Below are 24,761 nucleotides of genomic sequence, written 5' to 3' on the forward strand. Positions count from 1 at the left end.
TAAGTAGCTCACACTGACGAGATCGTGGAACGAATGAATGGTAGTAGAACAATGCGCTGCCTGTGACGGCTACGTAACCCAAGTTTGCCAGTCAGGGTCAGGTATGCGAGGACGGTGACTGGTGGCTTTCTTTCCAATTTACTTGGATCTGGAGCTTGGGTGCTGTGCTTTAGTCACGTTCAATGCAGTCGACGCTAAACTCCACGATGATGGGCTGTCAAGCGACTCATAAGCAACCGAGCGAGCGAGCGAGCGATCAAATCATGCGATGCAGCTTACAAGATACCGAATACCATATCCAGCGCAATGTGAGAGCCAAGCCTCCTTTCGCTCTACCTTCCTCATAACATGTACGCTTGCGGTTTTGATACCGAGAATCGGCAGCTGTAGCGGGCCAGCAGGCGGTGCTGAAACCTATGACGAAGGTGTGGCGGACCGTGGCGCTAACGCCCGATGCAGGCCTAGAGCGCGAGTAGGCCACGGGCAAAGCCTTGGGCGCGCGACATTACATCCTCTTCCAGGTAAGTCTCGGTTGGTTTAAGGTGATTATGCTGGCCAATTCCAGGGCTGATCTAGGCCCTGCTTACCTACGCGGCCATGCGAAGAGTCCACTGCTCGACCACGCCGTAGCCAAATCTCCACTGAGCCCGCAGAGACACCTTCGACGTTCGTGTATCCCATACAGGCGGCAGTATATCGGTGATGGCCAAGAAGATGGGGTTGCGACAACGGTCAAAATTATCACTTCAGTAGTGGCCCTTGGACGCGCATTCACTTCAGGCAACCAGTCTAGCATTGTCCATGTAGCCCAGCCAAGATATCGTACAGAACGGGTGGAAGGTCAAAGTCCCCCAATCCACCATGACAGACAAGATCACCAAAATAAAAGATGCCATGCCCAGATGTCTTTGTAATTTTTACGCTCTCGTCCAGAAAAACTCCCCACACACAGGCACTCATCACAGGCCGATTCGTCACTGCTGCAGAGTGATATGATGACCTGGTAACAACCAAGCAATTGCTTTTTTCGCCTCTCTTTCCTTCTTCAGTTCTCCTCCCAAACTACTGTCTCGTTTTGATAAGCTTAGCTTGAGAATTTGCGAGTGATCTTGGCAATGACTGCGTGCTCGGTTAGCTTCTCAACCCACCCCTTCTCGATCCCCGAGGTAAACCTACTGTGCAGAGCCACCACGCTGAAGATGAAGACCAGAGACAGAACCAGTACGACGACGGGGTCGACCTTCAGGCCGGGAGACTCGTCGGTGTAGAGCCCTATTCACGCAAACAAACCATTAGCAAAAAGCTCGCCCTTGACATATGCCGCCTCCTGAAACCCAAACAGAATCTAAGGGGTGAGGCCGTCACATACTCAGCATGGTGCTAGAGCTACCACCGGCACCGGCAGCTCTCGTGCTGCTGGGCCGCACATTGGCAATCTTCTCCTTCTGGTCAGCAGCCGCTCGGCGGCGGATCGCAGTTCGCGCACCACCTGGAGGCGGCGGGGATGAAGGGCGGCCGGTGCTGACGCCCGAGGCCGGGGGCGAGTTGACGGGAGAGGTAGGCCGAGGAGAAGACTATGCGACGGAAGAGTGAGTTAGCAGTGTGTCCATTGGGAGGCAAGTCACGCGATAGCAGTCGCCAATTGATGTCGCACGACAGGGGTGATTTGATGAAGCTTGCGGTTGTTTGCTGAGGCATTGAGGATGGTAGGACTGACCATTGTGGCTGTGATTAGAAGAGAGGAAGCAAGAAATAGAACCCGACAAGAGAAACAGATGAGAAAAGATCGAGGGTGCGCTGGAGGAAGATGGGAATTCCGGGTCGAATGCGTATGGCGTGGACTTGGGATGGAGCTGGGAATGGGCCCCTAAAGCTACGTGCAATTGAGGCCACGATTTGCAAAGGCTGGGTCCCAAATTGGGGCGCATTTTTATTCCACCGAGACCCGACCCCAGACGGAAGGCCCACTCCACCTACGAAGCTCCAGTAGTTAAGCTTAGATCCAGGCTGCTTGTACCAAACAAATCACTCCAAAACCGAGTGCTTTGCAATCAAAGGCTTTTCAATTACTTGTTATTCCAAGATTGTAAATGGAAGAGATATACTAGCTCTAAAATTCCAGTTCGCCCATCGATTCCAGGCGTTATGGAGATTAACAAGTGGCGCGCTTCAATGTGATGTATGAGCTCAATAGCGGCAATACTTGGAACGGAGCTGTCACTGCTAAGTCGCACATATGAAAAGACAGACGGTATCGGACAGGATTTATATCAATTTGGAAGAGCTATGTATAACCCAGAGAGAAGACCCATCCATCTTTTCGAGGGGACGCATTTCTCCGATGTTTTTTTATGGCGCTCGTTTGCCGTATCTCAAAAGCCTACAAGTGATCCGTGTCGTCAAACAAGAACACCAAAAACCCCCTCCGAGAAAAGACGAACAGTTGCAATGCTAATGTTCTCCCTGTCTGCTTGCAGACCGTTGTATGTGTATGCCTGGAGGTAGCAACAGTAGAATAAACAAATGAAAACAAAAAAGGGGGGGTTGTAAATGCCCACACGCCGCAAAGTAATGTCGCTTTTGCTCCTGAAAAAACTGAAAAAGAGCAGATCCACAAAGGTTCCTTCAAACAGGACAAAATCGATCTTGTCGAATGTCCGATTTAGCCAGCGAGCGGGTGAAGTCATACGGCACCTAGCCCACCCTTATCGAGCATTGGGGGTTTTCAGGCATTACCAGAACTCCCATCATCGGACCAGAGACATGGAGAGACCACGAGCATGCTTGTGCACGGGGAAACTTCCTGTGAGATGACTGTAGAGACTGTCATGTCGCTACAGAGTCATGAAATGCCCATGCGTCGGATTTACTATTAAACAATAGAGTAGCAGAGCGCGCCAATGGCAGCGTAGTCCAAGCACTTTCTGCTATGATGGGTGAGCCCGACGGTGTGGCGAGATGGTGGGACCGCTGTGGATATTATTGGGGTTGTGTAAACAAAAAAGAGAGGCTCTGTCAAAGAGTGACATCTAGAACGAGGCTGACATCCTGAACGTTGGAGCCAGCCAGGTCTTCGAGAACTGGGATGAGATCTAGAAGCTCGTTGTCGTGAGCATCTGAAAACCAGCTGCTGATAGGGACGGCATGCTGAGGATGGAAAATGTAAGAGGTAGGGGAGTTGTCGATTATGATAGTGTCCTTCAGGTCCCGTCCGACTTGTGAAAGGTCCTTGACGTAGTTGCCCTGGTGATTATAGCAGCTCTCTCGGAATAACCTATGATGTACCACCTTGTGGATGTCGAGTTGGTCTAGCAAAGGATCGCCGTACTGTTGACTGTTAGAATCTTCGTTGCAAGAATGTCTCGATCATGACCGACCTTAGAAACCGAGGCAGTGAAAACAACCACTTCGTATAGCTCTCCAACCCTCTTCATAAACTGATCGACGCCGGGCCGCTTGATGACATAGACGTTATGATAATTGCCTTCAATCTCCACGGGTATTGTGAAGTCAGCTTGATGCAGTATCTGCAGTACTGTTAGCGACGCTGCCAAAGCATAGGTTGTACAGAAATGGCTACAGACCTTAAATGAACTGTGTACCAACGTCTCGTCCAAATCGAGAACAAGGCACTTCCGGCCCTTCATATGCGGTGCTATTGGAGGCAGAAGAGACTTTTGGGGAGGTTGTTCTGGCACCATGATTCCAACTGCACCATTATCTGCTGAAGTGTTGGGTGGATTGGGCACTGCCGGGATCGGTCCCGGCGGGGGCGGAGGGAGTTTGTACTGCGTACCCTCCGTGGATGGGGCTGGTTGCTGCTGTTCCTGGTTGGAAGTTCCTGCCTCATCATGCATGACCACGTCTCCATCGCCGTCTTTAACAGCGGTGTTGTCTGGGTTATCTGCTGTTCCAGATTCGGGTGCAACGGGCGGTTCCACGGTCACAATCGGCGCTGCGTTTTCAACCAGTGTTGATGGTTTGGACTCATTAGTCTGGCCGCCCACCGTTGATTGATCTTGTGTAGTGGCTGCTGATGATCTCTTCGGTTTTGAACTGTCAGACGCATTCTGTATCTGATTTTGTGATTCTTTTTCGTATAGTTGCGTTTTGCTGCCACCGGCTGTTTGGTCAGAGGGTGTCGCAGTCCTCCGGCTCGCCGTGGCCGGGCGAGCAGGAATCTTCTCAACTTTGTGACCTGGGACTTCATCCTCTCCATCCTCCACCGTGTTCGCATGGTCAGGAACACCGCAACAGAACAATGAGAGAAGGCCACCACTTTTCTTCTTCCTTTGCTGTGAAGTCACGGCCGGAGAGCTGGGCTGAGAGTTGCCCGGAGTGTTGGTCGGTCCCGTATCAACCTGGCTGGATGCACTACCATTCCTGTGCCGGCCCAAAATGCTGCCCTTTGATTCTTTCGAGTGTCCTCCGATGCTATCTCTCGGATCGCTCGCAGTCGCTCCACTCAAACCCGTAGAGGTTGGAGACGGCTGATGTCTCTGAGAGGATGATCTTGAAGGAACATGCAACAGCCCTCGACCCCTCTTGCTGCCGGATCCGTCTTCTGGCGACAGAAGCTCCTTCTCCTTCGAGTTCTCCTGCCCAACCGGGGCCGTTTCGTGGATATCGCGAGACATCTCGCCGTTGGAGCCTTGCGACTCGACTTCAACGGACATTTGTGTTCGTATTTGTGCCTAAACAGATGATTAGTAAACGATGACCAAGATTTCAAAGAGCACGCCAGCCGCTGCACATCGCAACAGCGATACGGCTTCCATCTGCGCAGTAGATGGTCCGGCGCCAGAGCTATCGCGCGGAGCCATTCTCTCACACGGAATGCCGATGGACAGGCGATCCGAGGTCCCTCAGGCTCCAGATAGAACAGAGCAAGTCATCTGGTGGAGCTCGTCGCCGTCTATCTCGAAGAAATTGGGAAGTCACCCACCTCTTGTAGAGAAATCCCCAATCAGCCTTCCCAAATCAAGCCAACCCAAAGCAGAGCGGTGTGCGGCCGTCGCAGGCCAATTCGCGCAAGCCGAGCCGTAGCGTAGGAAATGCGATGAAGATTGTCCAGGTTCGACCGACGCGTTTGCAAGGCAGAAAACCGGTCGTAATCTCGAGGGGCCCCGATCCGGGACAAGCGCGAGCGGGAGGCTGTCGCGGCGCGAAGCCTAGTGATTGCGTCCGGGAAAGGATACCGGAATTGATAAATAAAGGCTACTATCAACGCATGAAGAGCACAAGGTGTGCGGAAGGGCGCGGAGAGCTTGTCGGCGATGGAAGAAACACGGAGGAGATCGTGAGGACGGGGTTGAGTAGAGGCTGAGAAGACTGGAAAGGCAAGCGAGATTTGACAGTGAAGGTGATGGACGGTCCGGTCTGGCTGGGACTGGGATGGTAGAGAGGTCCACTAGACTGCGCGGAACTGGGGAGCGCACGCAGAAGGGGGTCGGCGGGTGGGTGGGTGGATGGTGGGCGAGCGCGAGACAGAACAGTAGCAAGCAAGCACCAAGCACCAAGCACCAAGCAGCAGCACAACCTTGAAGCAGAATCACCCAGCAGCCAGCGTGGGACGGACGGACAGCAGCCACTTAGGTACGCTTAGATACCCTAGAGGGTACCCAGGTACCTTAGCCTAGGCTGGCCGGGTGGCTAATATGATCCGGCACAATCAGATGCTCGGTGTTAAGGCTCCGGGTGCGGTGCGGCGCGGAATGTATGGGGCACCCGGGCCGGGGCTAACAGATCATAGCAGCGTTGCTAGTGCTCCCGAGCTAGAGATGCAGAATGGGTGGCTCTATGTGGCCCTTGGTGGCCCTCCCCACCCCTGGCCCCTGTTCCTTGCTCTGGCCCGCCCGTCCTCCGCTTGCTTGAAGAAGAAGCAGAAGCTTGTGCCTTATCCCATTGCATTATTATCCCCCATCTGTCTAATGCAATCGTCATCTCAACAATCGAAGGTTGTCTGGTGAGTCGATGCTTTGTGACCTGCGGTACTAATCAAGCACCCAGCGGATCGGACCCCGGGAAGACCTCTGTTCATCAGCAGGCTCCCAACTCGACTTATCGCTCGCTCCCAAATGGCCATCTAGCAAGCAGGATGCCCGTCCATGGCATCTCAGCAGCACCGAGAGCGACGAACACGCCGGGCGAACTACCTGGCTGCATCCGCCGTCGATTTTCCCCACTCGCATCAGCAAGCTTGCATGGAGGTAAGGAAGGCGAGAACAGCGTGTTCCTCTCCATGCCCAGCGGACCACTTGCGGTGCAGCGCATTACTGCAGCGCTAGACCTCGACCAACGAGACTGCTGTTGCGCTCGCATCCGAGCTGGCTCACAGTGCCTCTTCCCGCTGTGACCGGGATGGCGTCAGGGATCGAGACGACCTGGTGAGCGCCGCCGTTGCGCTCTCTGCGCTCATTGCATGAAGACTTACTCGCCGGACTGCCTCTCTGGAGAAGGCCCCAAACGCCTCCCCTTTCGCCCCCCTTTCCACTATGCAGCCCCATGGGTTTCTCGAACAGTCACTTACTGCTCTGGCTGGTGTGCCGGCTTGCAGGGCCAGCTAAATGGGGATGAAGCTATCCGGCGGGCTGGCGGTCTGATTGGTGCATGTTGGCGCCCGGTACAGTGACAAAAGCTGGGCACAGCACATGGTGGCCACTCAACGGCCTTAGGTATCCGCTGTGTGTCTCCCCACGTTGAGCCATCGTGGTAAAAAGGGGACTTCCGGCATTCCGCCTGCAAGATCCCCGTGTAGGGAATGTCCCTTAGTGGCCAAACGCCGTTGTCGCCGCCTTCTCGCGCGGCATGGCTCTGAGTCTGTCTCAGGCTTTGGGGAGGTTGACAGGCAGACTACCTGGGTACTGTATGGGACTGTCTAAGCTTAGAGAGTTCCATTTTGTTGAAGATCCTGGCGTCTCTTTGCGGGTTTGCTGACCTCCTCGGCGGTAAATGTAAGCGAGAAAGCTGCTTATCATGAACATGCAGAGACATGCTACGGTAGAGTAGTTAGTAGACTAGCCAAAAACTGCTTGTCACCGATCTCCGTAAAATTCAAAACGTCCGAGCCACCAGTTTTCTTGATCTTCCCAAGAAAGCTCAGGCGCCTTCCAGTCATTGCTTTTGGGGTACAAATTCAATTAGCGAGATGGGGGAGAGCGAAGCTGTGGCTTGACTCAATGAATGTGTGGCGTCGGGTGGCTCGAGTCCGACCGAGCTGCCTCGGGGTTGGGGAAGCTGCAAAGCTGTCACATGCCAATGATGGCATCATTCCCAGTGCGGTGCTGGCGGCTTGAATCGCCGTTGTCCCACTCAAGCTCCGTGGAGAGCCACCGCTCGTGACTTACCCCAGCTTTCACTATCCAGACCGCATTCTCTTCCACTTCAGACGACTTTCTATTCATCTCGCGCTCTATTAACTGTGCATATCGATGCGCGCTTTGCTTCTCTAGTCCGTACTCTTGTAGTCGCTCCGTAACCATCCCTTGATCCCAATGGAACGCGAACCTAGTCGCACGGCCCGATAGAAACGGACACCTTGGGGAGTGGACGACATCCCAGGCCAACCAAAATGGCCGCGCATTCGACATTGCGGCATACAGCCGCAGAAGAAGCGATCGCGGCGTTCATCGAGAAGTACACAACTCGCATTCAGACGAAACTACGGAGCACAACACGGACGACACGTATTCTCGCGACGCTCGCACTCACAGCTTCGATAATCCTCGGCGCCGAGGGCGGCCGAAGATGGTGGAAGCGGAGTCGACTCGAGAAGGAGCAGGGAATCAAGCTCGTACGGACGAATTCGTGGCTTCACAACAAGGACGGCTCTAGGACAATCTACGTGCCTTACAAAGATAGCACTTCCAAGGTCGTCATACACTCTACAAAACCCCTTACTTTCGAGGCGCATCGGCGACTGTTTTTGAACCCGCCACGCGTCTCTGGGCTAGGAGATGGCCATGTACCTTCCGCGCAAACGAAGCCAGGGCTCAACCTTGCCTTCCTCCACCAGTTCCTCAGCTTGATGAGCATTATGATCCCGAGATGGTCGAGCAAGGAGGCTGGCTTACTTGTCAGCCATGGCGCATTCTTGATGCTTCGGACATATCTCTCTCTCGTCGTGGCAAGATTAGACGGAGAAATTGTTCGGGATCTGGTCACTGGGAACGGCAAGAAGTTCCTATGGGGCATTGTCAAGTGGTGTGGTCTGGGTGGATTTGCTTCGTACACCAACGCGATGATCAAGTTTCTCGAATCGAAAGTATCCATCGCCTTCCGGACTCGCCTTACACGATACATTCATGATCTATATCTAAACGAGAACCTCAACTACTATAAGCTGTCGAATCTCGACGGCGGTGTAGGACAAGGGGCAGATCAGTTCATCACGCAGGATTTGACGCTGTTCTGTGCAGCAGCAGCGAATCTCTACTCATCTCTCGGAAAGCCGTTCGTTGATCTTTGCGTCTTCAACTACCAGCTCTACCGATCACTAGGTCCTTTGGCGTTGACTGGCTTGTTGAGCAACTATCTTCTCACAGCTAGCATCCTCAGGAGGTTATCACCTCCCTTCGGCAAGCTCAAGGCTGTTGAGGGTCGCAAAGAAGGCGATTTCCGAAGTCAGCATGCTCGTCTGATAGCAAATGCAGAAGAAATTGCTTTCTATGGTGGAGCAGACATGGAGAAACAATTTCTAAACAAAGAATTCAAATCACTAAAATCATGGATGGAAGGCATTTATATGCTGAAGATCCGCTATAACATCCTGGAAGACTTCATCCTGAAATATAGCTGGAGTGCGTACGGCTATCTCCTCTCCTCTCTACCGGTCTTCCTTCCCGCGTGGGGAGGTCTAGGCGGTGTGGCAGAGCTTGCAGAAGGCAGTGAGAAGGGCGGTCGGGAAAGGAGTCGCATGAAGGACTTCATCACCAACAAGCGCCTCATGCTCTCTCTAGCAGATGCTGGTGGAAGGATGATGTACTCCATCAAGGATCTGTCCGAGCTCGCCGGCTATACTAGTCGAGTCTACACCCTGATTTCGACACTTCATAGAGTTCACGCCAATGCATATTATGCCCGGGGCCGACAGAACGAGCTATACTCGCTGTCGGATGTCCAAGGCACGATACAGAAGGGCTTTGACGGCGTTCGGCTGGAGAATGTACCAGTTGTGGCGCCTGGCTTGTGGCCACAAGGGGGCGAGGAGCTCATTGAGTCTCTCTCCCTCATTGTTCGCCGCGGGGAGCACCTGCTCATTTCTGGACCGAACGGCGCTGGTAAGAGTGCCATTGCCAGAATTCTGGCAGGACTGTGGCCCGTTTATCGGGGGCTCGTAAGCCGGCCGAAGCTGAATGGTGAGGATGGCATCATGTTCCTTCCGCAGCGACCCTACCTTAGTGTTGGGACGCTTCGAGACCAGGTCATCTATCCCGACGGTGAGTTCGATATGCGAGAGAAGAGGAAGACCGAGTACGACCTAAAGAAAGTCCTGGATGCTGCTCGTCTGGGCTATCTCCCGGATCGCGAGGGCGGCTGGGACACCAAGAAGGAGTGGAAAGATGTCCTCAGTGGTGGCGAGAAGCAAAGGATGGCTATTGCCAGGGTTCTCTATCATGAACCCGAGTACGTCTTCATTGACGAGGGAACTAGCGCCGTGTCAAGTGATGTCGAGGGTCTGCTCTACGAGACATGTAAAGAGAAGGGCATCAGTAAGCCTTATGTGTCTACATATTTGCAAAGAACGGCCTGCTAACTAGACTCTCAGCGCTCATCACTATCTCGACACGAGCCTCGCTCAAAAAGTATCACACTTTCAATCTCGTCCTTGGGATGGGCGAAAACGGAGATGAGTGGGAATTTGAGCGCATTGGCACTGAGCGGGAAAAGATGCATGTTGAACGAGAACTTGCTGAGCTCCGGGAGCGGCTCTCCAAGGTTGAGGAGTGGAAGCAGCGCCGCGAGGAGATCGAGAAGGAACTGGCACAGGTCTGGGTCGAAGGAGGCGAAACTCTGCATCCTCCACCGTACGCGGAGCAGAGTGCGGAGAAGGAGACCGTTGAGAGCTCCTAATGGATAAAGAAACATGGCGATCACTGTAAATATGTTGGTATCACAACTTCAGCGACCATGTCGTCAATGACACTTCACGAGAAAGCGCCGTAGTCTACAGTAAACCCGCCATGTCCATCCCCGCCAAACACGGCGACGCCCGCGCGCCCAGTTGAACCATCCAGGAAGAAAGCTGGGCTGCACAGCTTGAGATCATTTGGATCAATGGAGAGGCTCTGTGGCCACTGGGTTTCGAGTCCAGATCGACAATCCCACAGCGCATCGATGCGTGCTAGCAAGCCGGCTGAAGCCACAGCCGTGTCTAGCTTAGCCCGCTCTGCCCCGAACGGCAACGAGCAGGCTCCCCGGCCAATCTTATTTCGACTCATCACACCAACTTCGGAACTATTTGATCGCCCAATTTGCACTGACCAGGCCCTACGTAGATTGGGACTGGGCGACGAACCTGGCTGACCTCTGACCTCCTTCACCGGCCAGGTTCCTTGCTTCTGATTTCTGGGGACGGGGTCTCCTCAGTGACGCTCATGATGGAAGAGGCTGAGGCCTGGCAAAGGGGACTAGAGAACGCCCACAGCTGGCTTCCCAGACTGGCGGGCTGGAAGGATGGATTTATTGTTACTTCTTCCCCCCTCATCTCATTGTGCATGATCGATATCTACGCCTCTCTCTCCACGTTCGACGGCGTTGCGGAGAACATGCTGCAAAAGGAATGAACCCCCATCTGTCTGTCTAGATCATCCGCCCAGAGCACCCAAGGCAGACTTAGCAGTCTCTACATTAGCTCTTCTGCATTGACGCAGCGCTAGGCTATCGCACGCCCACGAGGTTCGGCGACCAGTGGTAGATCTCAATATCTACTATCTACCTATCTTCCGAGCGGGGCGATTGCGTCTTTTGTGAATTCGATTGTCGATAAATATCGTTGTTGTGGGAATCCCATTCCCATCCAGCTGAAGTATCGGGGTGGCTGGAGATCCATTCTGCAAAAAGCGGGATCCCACTCACGAGAGCTCGATTGAACACTCCGCCTGCTGGCCATTGTTCACATAGGTCATTTCCATTTTCGGCTTCCCAGGTGCTGCTTAATACCTTGATAAGCGCCTCTCTAATATCCGATATCTTGGGCGGCGGAACCCTGGTCGCATCGGCCGCACGTTGCATCGGCGTGTTCTCGATGGCTTAGCTCCACCACCTCTCCTAGCCATTGCCTGCATCGAGTCGTTGCAAGAACAGGGAAGAGATAATCAAGGGATTTTATACGTTCTGATATTGCCTCCCAACACCCGTATCTACACAACGGCAGCTCTATCTATCTCAAAGACTGAATCAGGAGCGGCGGCCGAGAGGCTTCGGTGTTCACGATGGCTCCCGGGAGCAGGCGCTCGTCGCGTGTGACCACACGGCCGATGCCCATCATTGTGGAAGATGACGATGGTGTCGCACCGCCCAATATACCGGCCCGGTCAAACCGGCGGTTGGCCCTAGGATGTCCATATGGCGGCAGTTTTCCGTCGTTTGGCACGAGTCCGCCCCTGACGCGGAGCAGCGATAGCGGCAGTTGGCCGGATCGCAAGCCGGAGTTACAGGCGAAAGGATTCAAGGACCAGGCATGGATTGTGAAGAGAGGCGGGTGGTATCGGGTGTCATTTATTGCTCTCCTGATTTTGACTGTCGTGGTTGGTCTTTCTATTGGCCTTGCGCTGGGTCTGCGGAAGTAGGCAACCCTTCACTATCATAGTCCTTGAACTCGCAGGCTGACTTGCTCCCAGAAACAAGGGACCGTCTATCACAACTGCACTCTTCCCCATAGGATCATGGTCCTTTACTACGGCTCTCCGCAACGTCTCAACCGCGTGCACCAGCAACCCAGGCACCTTCCGGTGCTATCCATACAGCACATATGACCCATCTACACCAGACGCCTCCTCGGCAACCTACCACTGGATCATCGCCGCCAAGAACAAGCACCAGTACATGATCTCGTCAAGCGAGAACCCCTTCGCGCCAGAGTTCGGCAACATCACGCTGACGATCCTGAACCGCAACACCTACCGCGAGCGGTTCACGTTCAACTTCACCATGGCCATGCCCGTGGTGGCCCTGAGCGGCACCTTCAACGACACCTCGACCACGACGTGCTACTTCAACAGCACCGTGCTGAGCGCCACCATCTGGACGCGCATGCGCGCCGACTACCCGCGCAACATCTCGAGCGTCGCCGCGCCCGTCAACGCCAGCTCGACGTTCGACCCCTGGCCGTTCGCGGTGGACATCGCCGAGACGCAGCCGGCGGGCGCCGACGTCCCGGACTGTCGGGACTGGCAGGGGCGGGCCGTGGGGGACGTCAGCGCGGGCGACGGGGGCGGGGCGTGCAGTTGCTCGTATTCGAACTATGACACGCTGACGACGAACGGGACGGCTTCCAGGGCGTGAAAACGGTCGTGGTTGTTGTGAGGTTGCGTCAGGTTAGGGGCTTGTCCAGGATGGATGGATGGATTTATAGACACGGAACGATACCCAGGCCCGACGGCCATACTTGATAACTACCTTTTATACTTAGCGGAGGGCGTGGGGGGGAGCGAACGGGGTACATGCGATTTTGGATGCGGGAGTCTACTTAGATCCAGGTTGCTTGTGACCTATGTGTATATAGCTAGCGTCTCTCTACTTCCGGACGCTTAGCTACAGTGTGTATATACCAATATACCCCATGCCGAATTAACATATAGTTGATCCCCCTTTGCTTGGCCTAGATTAAGGCGCCTAAGAGTGCCGTAATGCGTATAGGTTACGGAAATGGCAGGTCAAGGATCATGTGCAGTACGTTCCTCACTAACTCACTTGTGACTACTTCTGTAAGGCAGTAGGGGAGTATCGGATGATACGCGGTTAGAGGTGCCCGATCGAGTACTCTATTCAGGGGGCCAAGGTGTAAGTGCCGGAGGAGGAGGGGGGCCGGAGTGGTGTCGACATGCGATGTAGCACTGGGGTCTCCCCAGGAAACGGAGAAGCCGGTCGCTTCCATTGCTGCGGATATGAGATCACGGTATGAGGGTGAGCTAGTCAATTCTCGTGTTCTAGAAGAATTCGGGGTAGTGATGTTGGTGATTGAGCTATGCAGTACGTAGTATTGTACCTATTCCAGAATCATACAAACTGAACCAGCTAAGTTCAAACTTCAAGTCACCGGACGGCCAAAACCATGCAGCCCTCTTTTCCAGTGACATCTCTAGACCAGGCTCGGTAGGCATCGACCCGAGAGACTCAGAGCATGATATCAGATTATACGTATGCTTTCTCATTGAGGGGTGACTCTCAACCTCGCATATCTGAGGTGAGAAGAGAGTAACCTTGAAGGTAGGTTGACATAGACCCGAGCAATGGGATGCAATGCATCAGACTAGCCACTAACGTTAACAGTAGGCCGAACCAAAGAACGTGACAAGCAGGTTCGGCCGGGAACGTGATTTTATTCTTACTCGAGTTTACGGGCGGCAAGCGGGTCCTGATGAGTGCTTAAACTAGGGAGAGATAGGTAACGCTTGGTTCAGATGCCCGCTGCGGCTAATTCAGAAACTCCAGATCTTCAAGTCGCGTGGCGCACGCCAGTGCAAACAGGCTAAATACAAAATTGCCCACCCGGCTCAAGTACTATGCAGTAGACTTTTCCACACCAACAGAGACCCGCTCAATGTAAAATGTAATGCTCAGGTGCTTGGTCTCCATCGTCGACAGCTCCCATGGACAACCACAAGAGTATCTACCTAGGTATTCAAACCAATCGTCTCGGGCTCCCAGCGAAGAGGTGTGCACGCTCTGCCGGCCCGCCTACTCGCTTCTCGCCTGGACAGTCGTGTGTCGTGTTGGAGGCCTGCTTGCCTGCAATGCCCCGAACCCAGTAACATCGCGAGGTCGTGATAACGGCTATGGTAAAATACCGACGGGCATTTCTCTTCTCTTACTACCAAAGTCGGTGACGTAGACCAACAGGTTGAAGAAAGGAACATTCAGCATGCCCGGTCACGTAGCAGACCGGCCTGCGAGGTACATTCATACGTGGCCGGAGGGACCACAGAGATTATCACCGAGTTGAGACCGCAGTCCGCTCTCCATTGCCTCGGTGGAGCAGACCATGGGATTGTCAGGATGGCCATAGTACGGAGACAAGACTCTGCAAACTACACGCCGGATTCCAGAGCACTGTTAGACGCACCACTAAGCTCGCATTTGATTTTCTCGCCGATGTCTCGGTGTCTCACCCCCAGTTTTTGGTGGCCTGACAGGTTGATCGCCCTGCTGGCTGCATCCGGACGCCACGGGGAAGGGACAAAGTAACGGACTCACTGACTGACAGAATCAACTTCTTCTCGTGACTCCTGCTGGTGGGCAGTGCTCGCGGAGCCTCGCAGATACTATTCAATACGTGATAGTGAAAAGCCACGTCCTAATTGGCAGCAGAATGTGTCTCCAAGGACGCAAATGTGTAACTTCGCATGTGTACCTACTACCTACCTACGTGGAGACCCGGGACCCTGAATCGTGCCAGACTAAGGCGGTTGATATCCCACGCCCACGCCCAGGTCCCTGCAAGTTTACGGATAATATGGTAGTCAGCCCGTAGTCTTGCTAGTAGCAGCTGTCTGGCTATAGCTAGTACCCGCACGAGCACACGGCTGCGCGGCAGGTATCTCCTCACCAGCGTCACATCTTGATGAACCACATGAGGTACTTTCCTTATCCTCAGTCGGAGGTGGAGGCACCCAGAGCAGGCAAGAGTCCAGCCCGGGAGGCTTGCTCGCATTCTTCCATTCGGCGCGACTGACGAGGAGGAGGAGGAGGAGGAGGAGCTTTGTCGTCGCCGTATAAATACGCCTGTCCCGTGGCTGGCACAGCTCCCTCCCGCCAGGAACGCTCCCTCTCCTGATTCTTTCTCCATTTCCCTGACGAATTTCCTGTTGTGATACCATAGAAGCTCCTAATAGAGGCAGTCAGTCGACTTACACGGCGACAATCTTGGATCGCGACCTTCTGAAGAACTCCTTTCTTGTTCGTTTCGTAGAGACTTACACCCTCAGAAACAAACCTGAAGAACGAGAGCAACTAGACACAACAAACATATACACAAACAGCTTCGTTAACAATGGCGCCCACCGTCCCGAATATCAAGCTCAACAGCGGCTATGAGATGCCCCAGGTCGGGTTCGGCCTGTGGAAGGTCGACAACGATCTTGCCGCTGACACTGTCTACAATGCCATCAAGGTCGGATACCGTCTATTTGACGGCGCATGCGGTAAGCAACATACGTACCCTGCCCCTTGGTTTGATGGCGAGTTCGGCCTGCCCAGAACAGACAAAGAAGACCAGCTAGGTGTTGGGCAATGGCAGGAGACAGAGGCACCGCACTGAGAGGGAGCAAGAGACAACGAAGGAGCCAAGCAATGCGCCAGCGGATGGAAGAATTCGGCGACAGCAAGCAAGCAAGCAACGAATTACCCCGCCCCCTCTTCACTGCACTCAAAAAAAGCTCTCCCCTGCCGTCTCATTCCTGCTACCCCACCACCCACCAGCCCGCTGTAATTGCGCCAAGCGACGCCCCCAACCGCCCCGCCAGCACGTTTCTCCTGGGACCCCTCCCCTGTTCCTGGCGTGACACACGCCACGGCGGCATGACTTACACGCACGCACACACAGGTTTACACCTGGTGGTGCTACTGCTGGTGGTGTCCGTGCCGGTGCCACATTTCGTCATATCCTTGAATATCACAGACATTTTTGTTGTTTTGTTTATTATCATCTGAAGAAGCAGTGTAAACTAACGACTATTTTTCTCGCTATGCAGACTACGGCAACGAGAAAGAGTGCGGCGATGGCATCCGCCGGGCGCTGGCTGAGGGCATCGTGAAGCGCGAGGAGCTGTTCATCGTGTCCAAGCTGTGGAACACCTTCCACGACGGCGACAAGGTCGAGCCGATCTGCAAGAAGCAGCTCGAGGACTGGGGCGTCGACTACTTCGACCTGTACATTGTGCACTTCCCCGTGGCCCTGGCCTACGTCGACCCGTCGGTGCGCTACCCGCCCGGCTGGCACTACGACGGCGTGTCCGAGGTGCGCACCAGCAAGGCCTCGATCCAGGAGACGTGGACGGCCATGGAGGCCCTCGTCGGCAAGGGCCTCGCGCGCTCCATCGGCGTGTCCAACTTCCAGGGCCAGCTCGTCTACGACCTGCTGCGCTACGCCAAGATCCCGCCCGCCACGCTGCAGGTCGAGCACCACCCGTACCTGGTGCAGCCCGACCTCGTCAAGCTCGCCCAGAACGAGGGCATCGCCGTCACCGCCTACAGCTCCTTCGGCCCGGCCTCCTTTGTCGACTTCGACATGCAGCACGCCCTCGCCATGGTGCCCCTGCTGCAGGAGCCCACCATCAACAGCCTCGCCGCAAAGTACGGCAAGCCCCCCGCCCAGATCCTGCTCCGCTGGTCCACCCAGCGCGGCCTCGCCGTCATCCCCAAGACGCTGCGCGTCGAGCAGATGCAGGAGAACATCGGCTGCACGTCCTTCGACATGGACCCCCTCGACGTCGACCTCATCAGCGCCCTCGACAAGAAGACCCGCTTCAACCAGCCCAGCAACGTGAGTTTTTCTGTCATATGAACCCCCCCCCTCTCTTCTCCCTCCCCTGAGCCCCCTTTCTGCCAAGTGCCTCGAAGAAGTACACACGCACACACACACACACACATCGAGAAGAAGCCAGAGAGATCAGCAAAGCTAACGTATATGATGTCCCGCAGTACTTCCCCACCGAGAAGCTCTGGATCTTTGGCTAAATACCTTACCCAAGAAAGGCCCGCGCTCCTTAGTCGCCTGTAGATAGATAGGAACCTAGTGGTGGTCCTTAGAGCCCCCCTCTCTTCCCACCACTAACTGCCTACCTACCTATCATCCAACCAGCCAACCAGGCAGGCCGTCCCCTCCTTAGAAAGCGAAACTAAACCAAACCCCTTACTTGGTCTTGACATATCAGACGGTGTTCAGCGTATTAGAGAGATAGCGGAAATCGGGAAAGGAGGGGGGAATAATTCCATATACCGGCCCTGTTTATTGCACACTCCCGGCTCGTGTATCTTATGATGATGAAATGAAGGGTTTCGAACCATGGCATATAGTTGGAAATATCTTCTGCCGTAGACAAATACAATATGCAGTTATATTAGAGCCTGATCTGATCATGTTGGTGATTTGACCCTGTGTTTGCCTTGCCGTATTGCTTCTATTTCATGCTGTCTGGTGCCGCCTGGTACGGCCGAGTTCCCTTCGTTAATCATCACTTCCGACCACATGCATGCATACATTATCCTTGAAATCCAGATTGGTAACCCTCCTCGTCGTTGCATCCAGACACCAAACACCCTGAACGCCAGTCTCATGCGTGCCTGAGAAATGCTGTTCCTAGCGAACAAATACATCCGCCTTGTCGTCCGTTACTTTCATACCCGGACATATGCTGGAATTCGTTAGTCTTGGCTGATTATTTTTTGAGCAAAGGAATTTTGCACTTACTTGCGTCAATCTGCTGTACCTGCGGTAACGCAAGGCGCACCTTGTTGCGATACACGGCCGGGCCGCGGAGCTGCAGCGGATTGCCTTCGAAGTAGACAGTCGTCAAGTTCTCCTTGTCCTTGAGCTCTCTCTCTACCTCGGCAAAGTCGCTTATCTGGTTGTAGCTGGCCCAGAGCTCTTCCAGCTCTTTCAGGGGAGCCAGGCCCTTGAGGCTCTTCACCTGGTTGTTTGAAATCTCGAGGACGCGCAGCTTGGTGTTCTGCTCCAGACCGGCGACGGACTCCAGGGCGTTGTGCGAGATGTACAGCTCTTCCAACGTCGGAACCTCGGCGAGTGGCGAAAGATCGCGGATCCTGTTGGACTGGATGCTGAGGAGCTTCAGCTTTGGCAGCCCGCCCAGGCCCTTCAGCTCGGTGATCTTGTTCTTCGCCAGCCATAGCTCTTCCAGCTCCTTGAGGGAGTCGAGGTTTTGTATCTCGCGAATTCGGTTGGACCCGAGTTCTAGCATGCGTAGCTTGTCCAGCCCCTCCAGGTTCTCTATCGTGCTGATCTTGTTCGCGACAAAGAACAGCTCTGTGAGGTCCTTCAGGTGGCTGATATGTTTGATGTGTTTGATTTTGTTGAAACTGAGATCGAGCGACGTTAGGCGTGTGAGCTGGTCTAGCCCCCGCACATGAGCGACGAGGTTATCGTAGAGGTCTAACTCCTGGAGGGTCTCGGCGAGGCACTCCAACCCTTCGATATCTTGGATTCCGTTCTGCCTGAGACATAGCCGGGCCACGTTCTTGAACCGCTCCAGCCGGAGGTTGGGGATGGACTGGATTCTTGAGTGGGTGCAGATCAGCTCGTCCGTATCCGAGTCTTCGCCGTCGAGAAGATCTAAAAATGGTCATATTAGTAAGTGCCCCTCTGCTAAACGTGACGTCTTTAAGAAACGGATATATAGTACCTTCGTCAGGCTCGATTTCCTCGCCGGGCACGACATTGTCCTCGTCTGAGTATTCCGGGTCGGACAAGGCCTCTGGGTTTGCGAGGAGAGCGTTCTTCGGCACACGCAACTTGCCGTCCCAACCCTTGCTGTTCCTCAAGCCGGGACTCGGCTCGCCCTCTGCTCTGGGGGAGGGGTTGTCGTCCACGAGCTCGATGTGAGCATGGGGCTGGTCTTCCTGCTCGACGGGAGCGGGCATGGTGAGGGAGTGCGAAGGACGAATGTGCCTATCGACAATGACTGACAGACCAAGCGGACGAGGATTCGAGATACTGAGAAGGAGAGAAGTGTCGGTTTGTATACTGTCTTGTAGTGGGACGCCGAAGACGGTGGTTGCGGGTGGTGTTAGGGGATGTCGGCACTGGAATGGATGTGATGAGAGTGGCTGCCGCGGGTGGCTGACTTTAGTTTGCGTTTGTATTGTGTTGTGTTGTAAGAGCTGGTGAGGAGGGATGGCCTGGGATGGGGAGACCGGTGATTGTTGACTTTTAGAAGGGTGGAGGGGGCACCATCGTCATTATCAGTTGTTTCTAGGCAACTGGCGGGAACCGGCGATCAGATCCGCTGACTGACTGAGTAAGTCCAGTACGGTTGCATTGGCACCGCCAGGCCTAGAAGGCGTGCTGAGGCAGGCGATTCACTGGGTACCTACCTACCAGGGCGAAAAGGCTGGAAGTGGAGCGGGGTCAATGACTGATGTACCAATGTACCCGTCCGTTGGCCGTAACGGGCGTTCGCTGGCGGGGATTCCACATGTTCCAGGCGGCCTAAGACCTTCAATTCCATTGTCCTCGCCTGTAATGCCTGCTGCTATCTAACAGCTAATATCGCTTGTGCATCTGCATGGTGTACCTATGGTAGGTGTTTCTGGGCCCTTCCTGCGTCATTGGAACTGCCTATCGTGTGTCTTCGATTTCACCCCGCCAAATGCGGTACAGTCCCTGCCAGTTCAGTTCAGTTCAGTTCGGTTCGGTTCTCAAGAGACAGATCTCAATTTTCAATATCTTCTCTGAATTGACGAATTGGGAAGTGACACCTTGTGCGCCATCGTGGCTTCCCTCCTGTGTGAAACCAGATAGATGCAGCTGCAGGAGCAGGAGCAAGGAGCAAGGAGTGCGCTCGACGAGTCGGAACGGGACACACTCTCCTCCATGCGTGCGATGCCACTTTGGCTGATCGCAACCTGACGCATGTAATAATGTAATACCGGTACCTTGGCTTTGTCGACGAATTGCACCTACAGGGCCCTAAAAAGCAACTCTCCTTCACTAACATCCTGCATCCCTACCTTACCTTACCTTACCTTACCAAACCTCCCATTGCTCTCCATATGCCTATCCGCGCATCCTAAAGTCTCCTATGATTGATCACCTGCAACATCCAATGAAGCAATCGTGACTAGCAATGCTTGTCCGCCCTCTGGCGCCCAAGAAATTGCCTCAGTCCCGCCGACTCGCTCATCTACATGCGCTGTCCCAACGACCTACATCCTACACATCTACATCCCGCGTTGTGTGTAACATTCATCTCCCACTCGTGGCCACGTGTGCTAGGAGACACATCCACCTCGAGCCGTTCGTCTTGCCGCCGGTGGTCTTCACGGGCCTTCTCATCGCGCTATGGACGTGGAAATCATTCATGATGGTCTTGTTCCAGAACAAGATCATCTACATGCCAGGGCTGCCCCCCACAGCCCGCAGTGAGAAGCTTTCTGACTATACAACTCTCGTCTCGGGGATCGAGTGGCAAGAGGCCAGGACCCGGGCTGCGGATGGCACCGATCTCGCTTTGGCTGTGGCCTCTGTCTCATCGCCTACCTCCCCCGCAGCGTCTGAATCTTCACTGTCTGAGCCATGTGTTGCCGGACATGTCTACATCTTATACTTGCAGGGTACTTATTGAACGTACACTAAATTGTCTAAATCGGTCTGATTGAACTCACAGGCAATGCTAATTCCATCCCTCCTCGTTTACCGGACATATCATGGGTTCTGAGTAAAGTCAGGGATTCCAACGATGCGGTGGGCATCAAGATGAGGTACACGATGGTGTGCCTGTCTTACCGCGGGTACTGGACATCGCGGGGCCGGCCGTCGGAGGTTGGTATCAATCAAGATACAGTGGCGGCAGTTCAATGGATTGCTCAATTGCACAAGAATACCTACTCACAAGCGAACACTCGCCCCAAGCCCATCTTCGTGCTTTGGGGTCAAAGTGTCGGTGCTGGGTTTGCTACCAATCTAGCGGCGTCTGGCACAATTCCAAACAGCCTGCCCCTACAGGCTATGATTTTGGAGACTCCGTTTCTTTCCATCCGGACGATGCTGGAAACGTTGTACCCCCAGAAGTGGCTGCCATACCGCTACCTCCATCCGTTTCTTCGCAATCACCTCGACAGCTGGAGAAATCTAGGGGTGATGGCTTCTACTGCAAGACAGAAAGCCGGGGTGCTACCACATGTTTTCATCTTGCAAGCTGCTAGGGATGAGATAGTGCCCGCTCACCACGCAGCCGAACTGGAAAGGAGATGCAGTGACTTGGGCTTGGCGGTCGAGCGAAAGAAGGCCCCTCGTGCCTACCACAATGATGCTCTGTACCGAGCCAGGACGCCACTGGTGAAATTCATTACGCAACAGGCCGTCAGAGTTATGAGCGGGGTTGAGAACTCCCCACACAGTTAAATGCCCTCTGACTTTCGGCGAAAGCGACTCTTTCTGATCAAGGCAACTGTGACGACAAGATTGACAATTCAGGAGGTGGCAACGAAGTACCCTGGCTCGAGCCCGGAAGCCACCACACTAGGTGTGCAAGGTACGCCTGATTTGGCGTCGATCAGGATAAGCCAGGCTGTTCAGCTTGGTGGGGTGTGGAGACAAAGTGAACCAGCACCAAATTGATTTCTCTAACCCGATGCCGTTCACTGTGAGGCCGAGTTGCCACCGGGTCGCGATTGTGAAGTGGAAGAAAGTGAAATGCTGATGATGCACTAACAGTTCACGGAGGATCAACGGTGCATCATTCACAACCTCCAAGGCGGGGTGCAGAGGCGGACCATGGTCATCTTGTGCAATTGACCAGTTGTAATGCGAGAAAAACAGTTTAGTTTGTTCGCTATTGAGCTGATCCTGCATGTGTGGCATTTGTCTAATCTGTCGAGCCTGGTTGAGTCCTCTTTGTTCCTCCGCCGAGCCTCTTGGTGCCTTATCAGCTTAACATGGCGGCACCTTGTCTTCACGTGCAGCCTTCCCAGAGGCGGCACACACTCTTCACCTCAAACCCGAGGCGAGGCGGCAGACGGCAGCAGGTTCCAATGGTAGGCAAGATGTTGTACGCAATTACCAGGTATCTACCGTATCTACCTAAGCAGAGAGTAAATCACCTCAGCCCCGCAGCAGCATCCATGTTCGCTCACGTTCCGGATGAGAGTGGCCGCCGCCGCCCAAAAAAGCAACGAGGCAGCGAGGCAGCCTCTCTGTAATTCGCCGTGAGGAATTAATTCAGTCAGGTTAGAACGGCACTTTTATTTTTTTCTGCTGGGTTCCACCATCCTCCATCCACAATCCAAGTTCCAACCCCCTGAGATTCGGTGCTATGACTCCCCTCCATTTCCCAAGTCCAAGCCGATGTCGTCTGACAAACAGAGCGAGGGCCCGCCATGGCCCCGTCTCGTACCCCTCTGAACCCTGTCGGAGCAATTAAAAAGGCCCCAACAAGCAAGGAGGCCCTCCAGGCGAAGCGCAGCCAGCCCAGCCATCTTTCTCACATCTTCCCCCTAAACTGCCTAGCGCAGTCATGTGATACCGCGCGAGTATCCCGTCAGGCCCGGCCCACCACTCAACGCGGGTCGCTACTTATCTCCAAAGTTTCGCGTCTGCCTCAGTCAGGCAAGCCGATGCAACCACCTTGCCGTAGGCATTCTTGCAGGCATGGATTCCTTGGGCGCACGGGGACTATATATATATCGTCCCTCCCGCCTCGCTCTCATTTTTTTCATCCTCTCATTCGGCGTCCGCCTCAGGTAGGTCAAGTGTCTCACTAATACCATCGCGCGGTCCATTTTCTCTCGTCATTTAATCTCCCTCCAACACACGTAAATCAACCTGGTTATTTTGGACTGTCCACGATTGCACGCAAAATAAGCCCGACAGGAAACATTACTCTTGTTCCTGCCGATGAGATTTGAGAGGAGCCAGCCAAAATGTTCAGGTCGCAGTCGACAAAGCAGAGCTTTTCCAAGAGCCATAAGCTGAACAAATCGAGTGCATCCTTCAGCAAAGAGTCTGGAGTCACAAAGCGTCGCCATGAACCTCGTCGACGACCCACTACAGCAACAACGGCAGCCAGCGATGAGACGCCACCACTGGGAAGGTGAGCATCCACAGAATATTTCCTATCACTCATTTCAACTATATTGACTATATGGGCTTCCCCAAGCAGTGTCTCTCCTATCGTCACACTCGTTGTCGGACAGGAGCAGCGCATTTTTGCTGCACACGAAGATGTTCTCTGCCTTTCGCCGTTCTTCACTTCTGCCTTGAGGGGGCAATTTATGGAGTCGCAAACAAAACGCATCTCACTTCCCGACGAAGAGCCCGAGATATTCTCGTCTGTGCTGGAATATTTGTACAAAGGCGATTATTATCCTCGCCTCGTCCACAATAAGCGACGCAACTCTTGGGAGATTGAGCCGCCGAGCGATGACGGTCGTGGGACGGTCGAGTCGACTGTCTACCACCACGGCATCGATGGCGATTTATTGAAAGACACCGTCATCTACTGTGCTGCGGAGAAATACGGACTGGAAGAGCTAAAGCGCGTCGCTTTGCGAAAGCAAGGACTTCGTAAGTTTATCAGACAACCTTTGCATTCACAACGACATGAAGCTGACAAAACCTAGAGTCCGGCATTCAATGCAGCACCATCCTCGCATCGGCGCGTTACGCCTATGCCAACACCCCCGACACAGACTCCAAGCTGCGGGCACATTACCTCGCTCTCATCATCCGGAGTCGCAGCACCTTCAAGCGCAGCGGCACCATGCAGCTAGAAATGTTCAACGGTGGCACCCAGCTGTTCTTCGACCTGTTTGTTGCTCTCTGCAACCACGTTGACGACATTTCCAGCGCCCAGGGGACGCCGCGCAGCAACCGCTTCATTTAGACTCTTGTTTCTCTGTCTCCTCTCTTTTCCGATGCTCGCGCCTCACTTCTGGAAAAGCCACAAAAACAAATACCCCTCTGCAATAACTATTAATGACTCATGGTTTCTCTGTCCTGTCTTGGTTTCTTGTCGTCTTGCTTGTTGGAAAGACTTAGGATGGCTTGGGTTTGAAATTTCCACATCTAAAGTTTGATCAGAAAGACTGGCACACAGGCGTTCAGGATTACGGCGTTATACGAGAGATGTAGTCACTTGATGATCTTTTTGGCGTTTGTCTTCATTTTGCTCTTTCATACCAACCACTTGTATCAATATTCATTTCTATGACGAGAGCCGTGCCTGGGAGGATCTAAGCTATCACGGTTCACGGGCAACGACTTTTTAACGCAAGAGACATATTTCTTGCAGCCCGCCACATTTTGACAGAGTCAAAGTCACTTTTTGGTGGCAGGGCTGCCTTTCTACACTGTTTGGGAGATGACAAAAAAGAGAACTTCAGGCCAGCCAGACTGAACACCATGAGTTAGTATCAAATGTATCATTATCATTCTTGACACTCGTTGCAGAAAACCTCTTGCTCTGGTGATTTCTCCGCCTGCTGGACCTTCAGGGGGCGGAGAAGCGCAGAGTCAATGAATGATTGATCGTCATTCTTTTCACCCTTGAGCTAGATTTGCATGATCGTGTAGATAGTGTGCGCCAGCGTATTAGTGCCGTGATATGCAAGATGGGCGGATGCAACCCGCAGGAGTAGCGAAAGAGGAGACCGCAGCCAGCCCCAAGGTGGAATCTTGCCCCTTTTCCAAGACACCTCTGTCTGGTCTCGTTTTGGAAAAGACCCGACAGCCCCCGAGAACAAAGTTTTCCAGAAAAGCCACGAAACGAGCGATCACAACGGACCAGGACCAGGCCTCCTCTTCCGCAGCCCGCGATTCGTCCAGACTGATAGCCCCAGGTTGAAGGACCCCCCCCCCCCCCCCCCCC

At 53.9% G+C, this 24,761-nt stretch overlaps 7 protein-coding genes across 7 annotated transcripts; 4 read left to right on the forward strand and 3 right to left on the reverse strand.

The window, feature by feature from the left end:
* Positions 1 to 1,084: 1,084 nt before the first annotated feature.
* On the reverse strand, positions 1,085 to 1,720 carry UCRPA7_3683 (putative translocon protein sec61beta protein; the record flags this gene model as incomplete). Its single annotated transcript, XM_007916225.1, has 4 exons — positions 1,085 to 1,119; positions 1,177 to 1,272; positions 1,370 to 1,574; positions 1,718 to 1,720. 4 exons carry the CDS (start codon positions 1,718 to 1,720, stop codon positions 1,085 to 1,087), a joined length of 339 nt encoding a protein of 112 aa, XP_007914416.1.
* Positions 1,721 to 3,015: 1,295 nt separating this feature from the next.
* On the reverse strand, positions 3,016 to 3,647 carry UCRPA7_3684 (putative phosphatase psr1 protein; the record flags this gene model as incomplete). The annotated part of the gene is made up of 3 exons (XM_007916284.1): positions 3,016 to 3,243; positions 3,378 to 3,527; positions 3,585 to 3,647. 3 exons carry the CDS (start codon positions 3,645 to 3,647, stop codon positions 3,016 to 3,018), a joined length of 441 nt encoding a protein of 146 aa, XP_007914475.1.
* Positions 3,648 to 7,570: 3,923 nt separating this feature from the next.
* On the forward strand, positions 7,571 to 10,071 carry UCRPA7_3685 (putative peroxisomal long-chain fatty acid import protein; the record flags this gene model as incomplete). Its single annotated transcript, XM_007916303.1, has 2 exons — positions 7,571 to 9,710; positions 9,767 to 10,071. The coding sequence occupies 2 exons, from the start codon at positions 7,571 to 7,573 to the stop codon at positions 10,069 to 10,071; spliced, it is 2,445 nt and encodes an 814-aa protein (XP_007914494.1).
* Positions 10,072 to 12,045: 1,974 nt separating this feature from the next.
* On the forward strand, positions 12,046 to 12,504 carry UCRPA7_3686 (putative tat pathway signal sequence protein; the record flags this gene model as incomplete). Its single annotated transcript, XM_007916216.1, has 1 exon — positions 12,046 to 12,504. One exon carries the CDS (start codon positions 12,046 to 12,048, stop codon positions 12,502 to 12,504), a length of 459 nt encoding a protein of 152 aa, XP_007914407.1.
* A 2,707-nt stretch (positions 12,505 to 15,211) lies between these two features.
* On the forward strand, positions 15,212 to 16,896 carry UCRPA7_3687 (putative nad h-dependent d-xylose reductase protein; the record flags this gene model as incomplete). The annotated part of the gene is made up of 3 exons (XM_007916201.1): positions 15,212 to 15,362; positions 15,912 to 16,702; positions 16,861 to 16,896. The coding sequence occupies 3 exons, from the start codon at positions 15,212 to 15,214 to the stop codon at positions 16,894 to 16,896; spliced, it is 978 nt and encodes a 325-aa protein (XP_007914392.1).
* Positions 16,897 to 17,556: 660 nt separating this feature from the next.
* UCRPA7_3688 (putative protein phosphatase 1 regulatory subunit sds22 protein) lies at positions 17,557 to 18,816 on the reverse strand (the record flags this gene model as incomplete). The annotated part of the gene is made up of 3 exons (XM_007916295.1): positions 17,557 to 17,573; positions 17,630 to 18,508; positions 18,579 to 18,816. 3 exons carry the CDS (start codon positions 18,814 to 18,816, stop codon positions 17,557 to 17,559), a joined length of 1,134 nt encoding a protein of 377 aa, XP_007914486.1.
* Positions 18,817 to 23,166: 4,350 nt separating this feature from the next.
* On the forward strand, positions 23,167 to 23,777 carry UCRPA7_3689 (putative btb poz domain containing protein; the record flags this gene model as incomplete). The annotated part of the gene is made up of 2 exons (XM_007916281.1): positions 23,167 to 23,458; positions 23,515 to 23,777. The coding sequence occupies 2 exons, from the start codon at positions 23,167 to 23,169 to the stop codon at positions 23,775 to 23,777; spliced, it is 555 nt and encodes a 184-aa protein (XP_007914472.1).
* Positions 23,778 to 24,761: the final 984 nt, after the last annotated feature.

This window comes from Phaeoacremonium minimum, assembly GCF_000392275.1.
Source record: "Phaeoacremonium minimum UCRPA7 unplaced genomic scaffold PA7_03_scaffold_290, whole genome shotgun sequence".
Lineage (NCBI taxonomy): Eukaryota > Fungi > Ascomycota > Sordariomycetes > Togniniales > Togniniaceae > Phaeoacremonium > Phaeoacremonium minimum.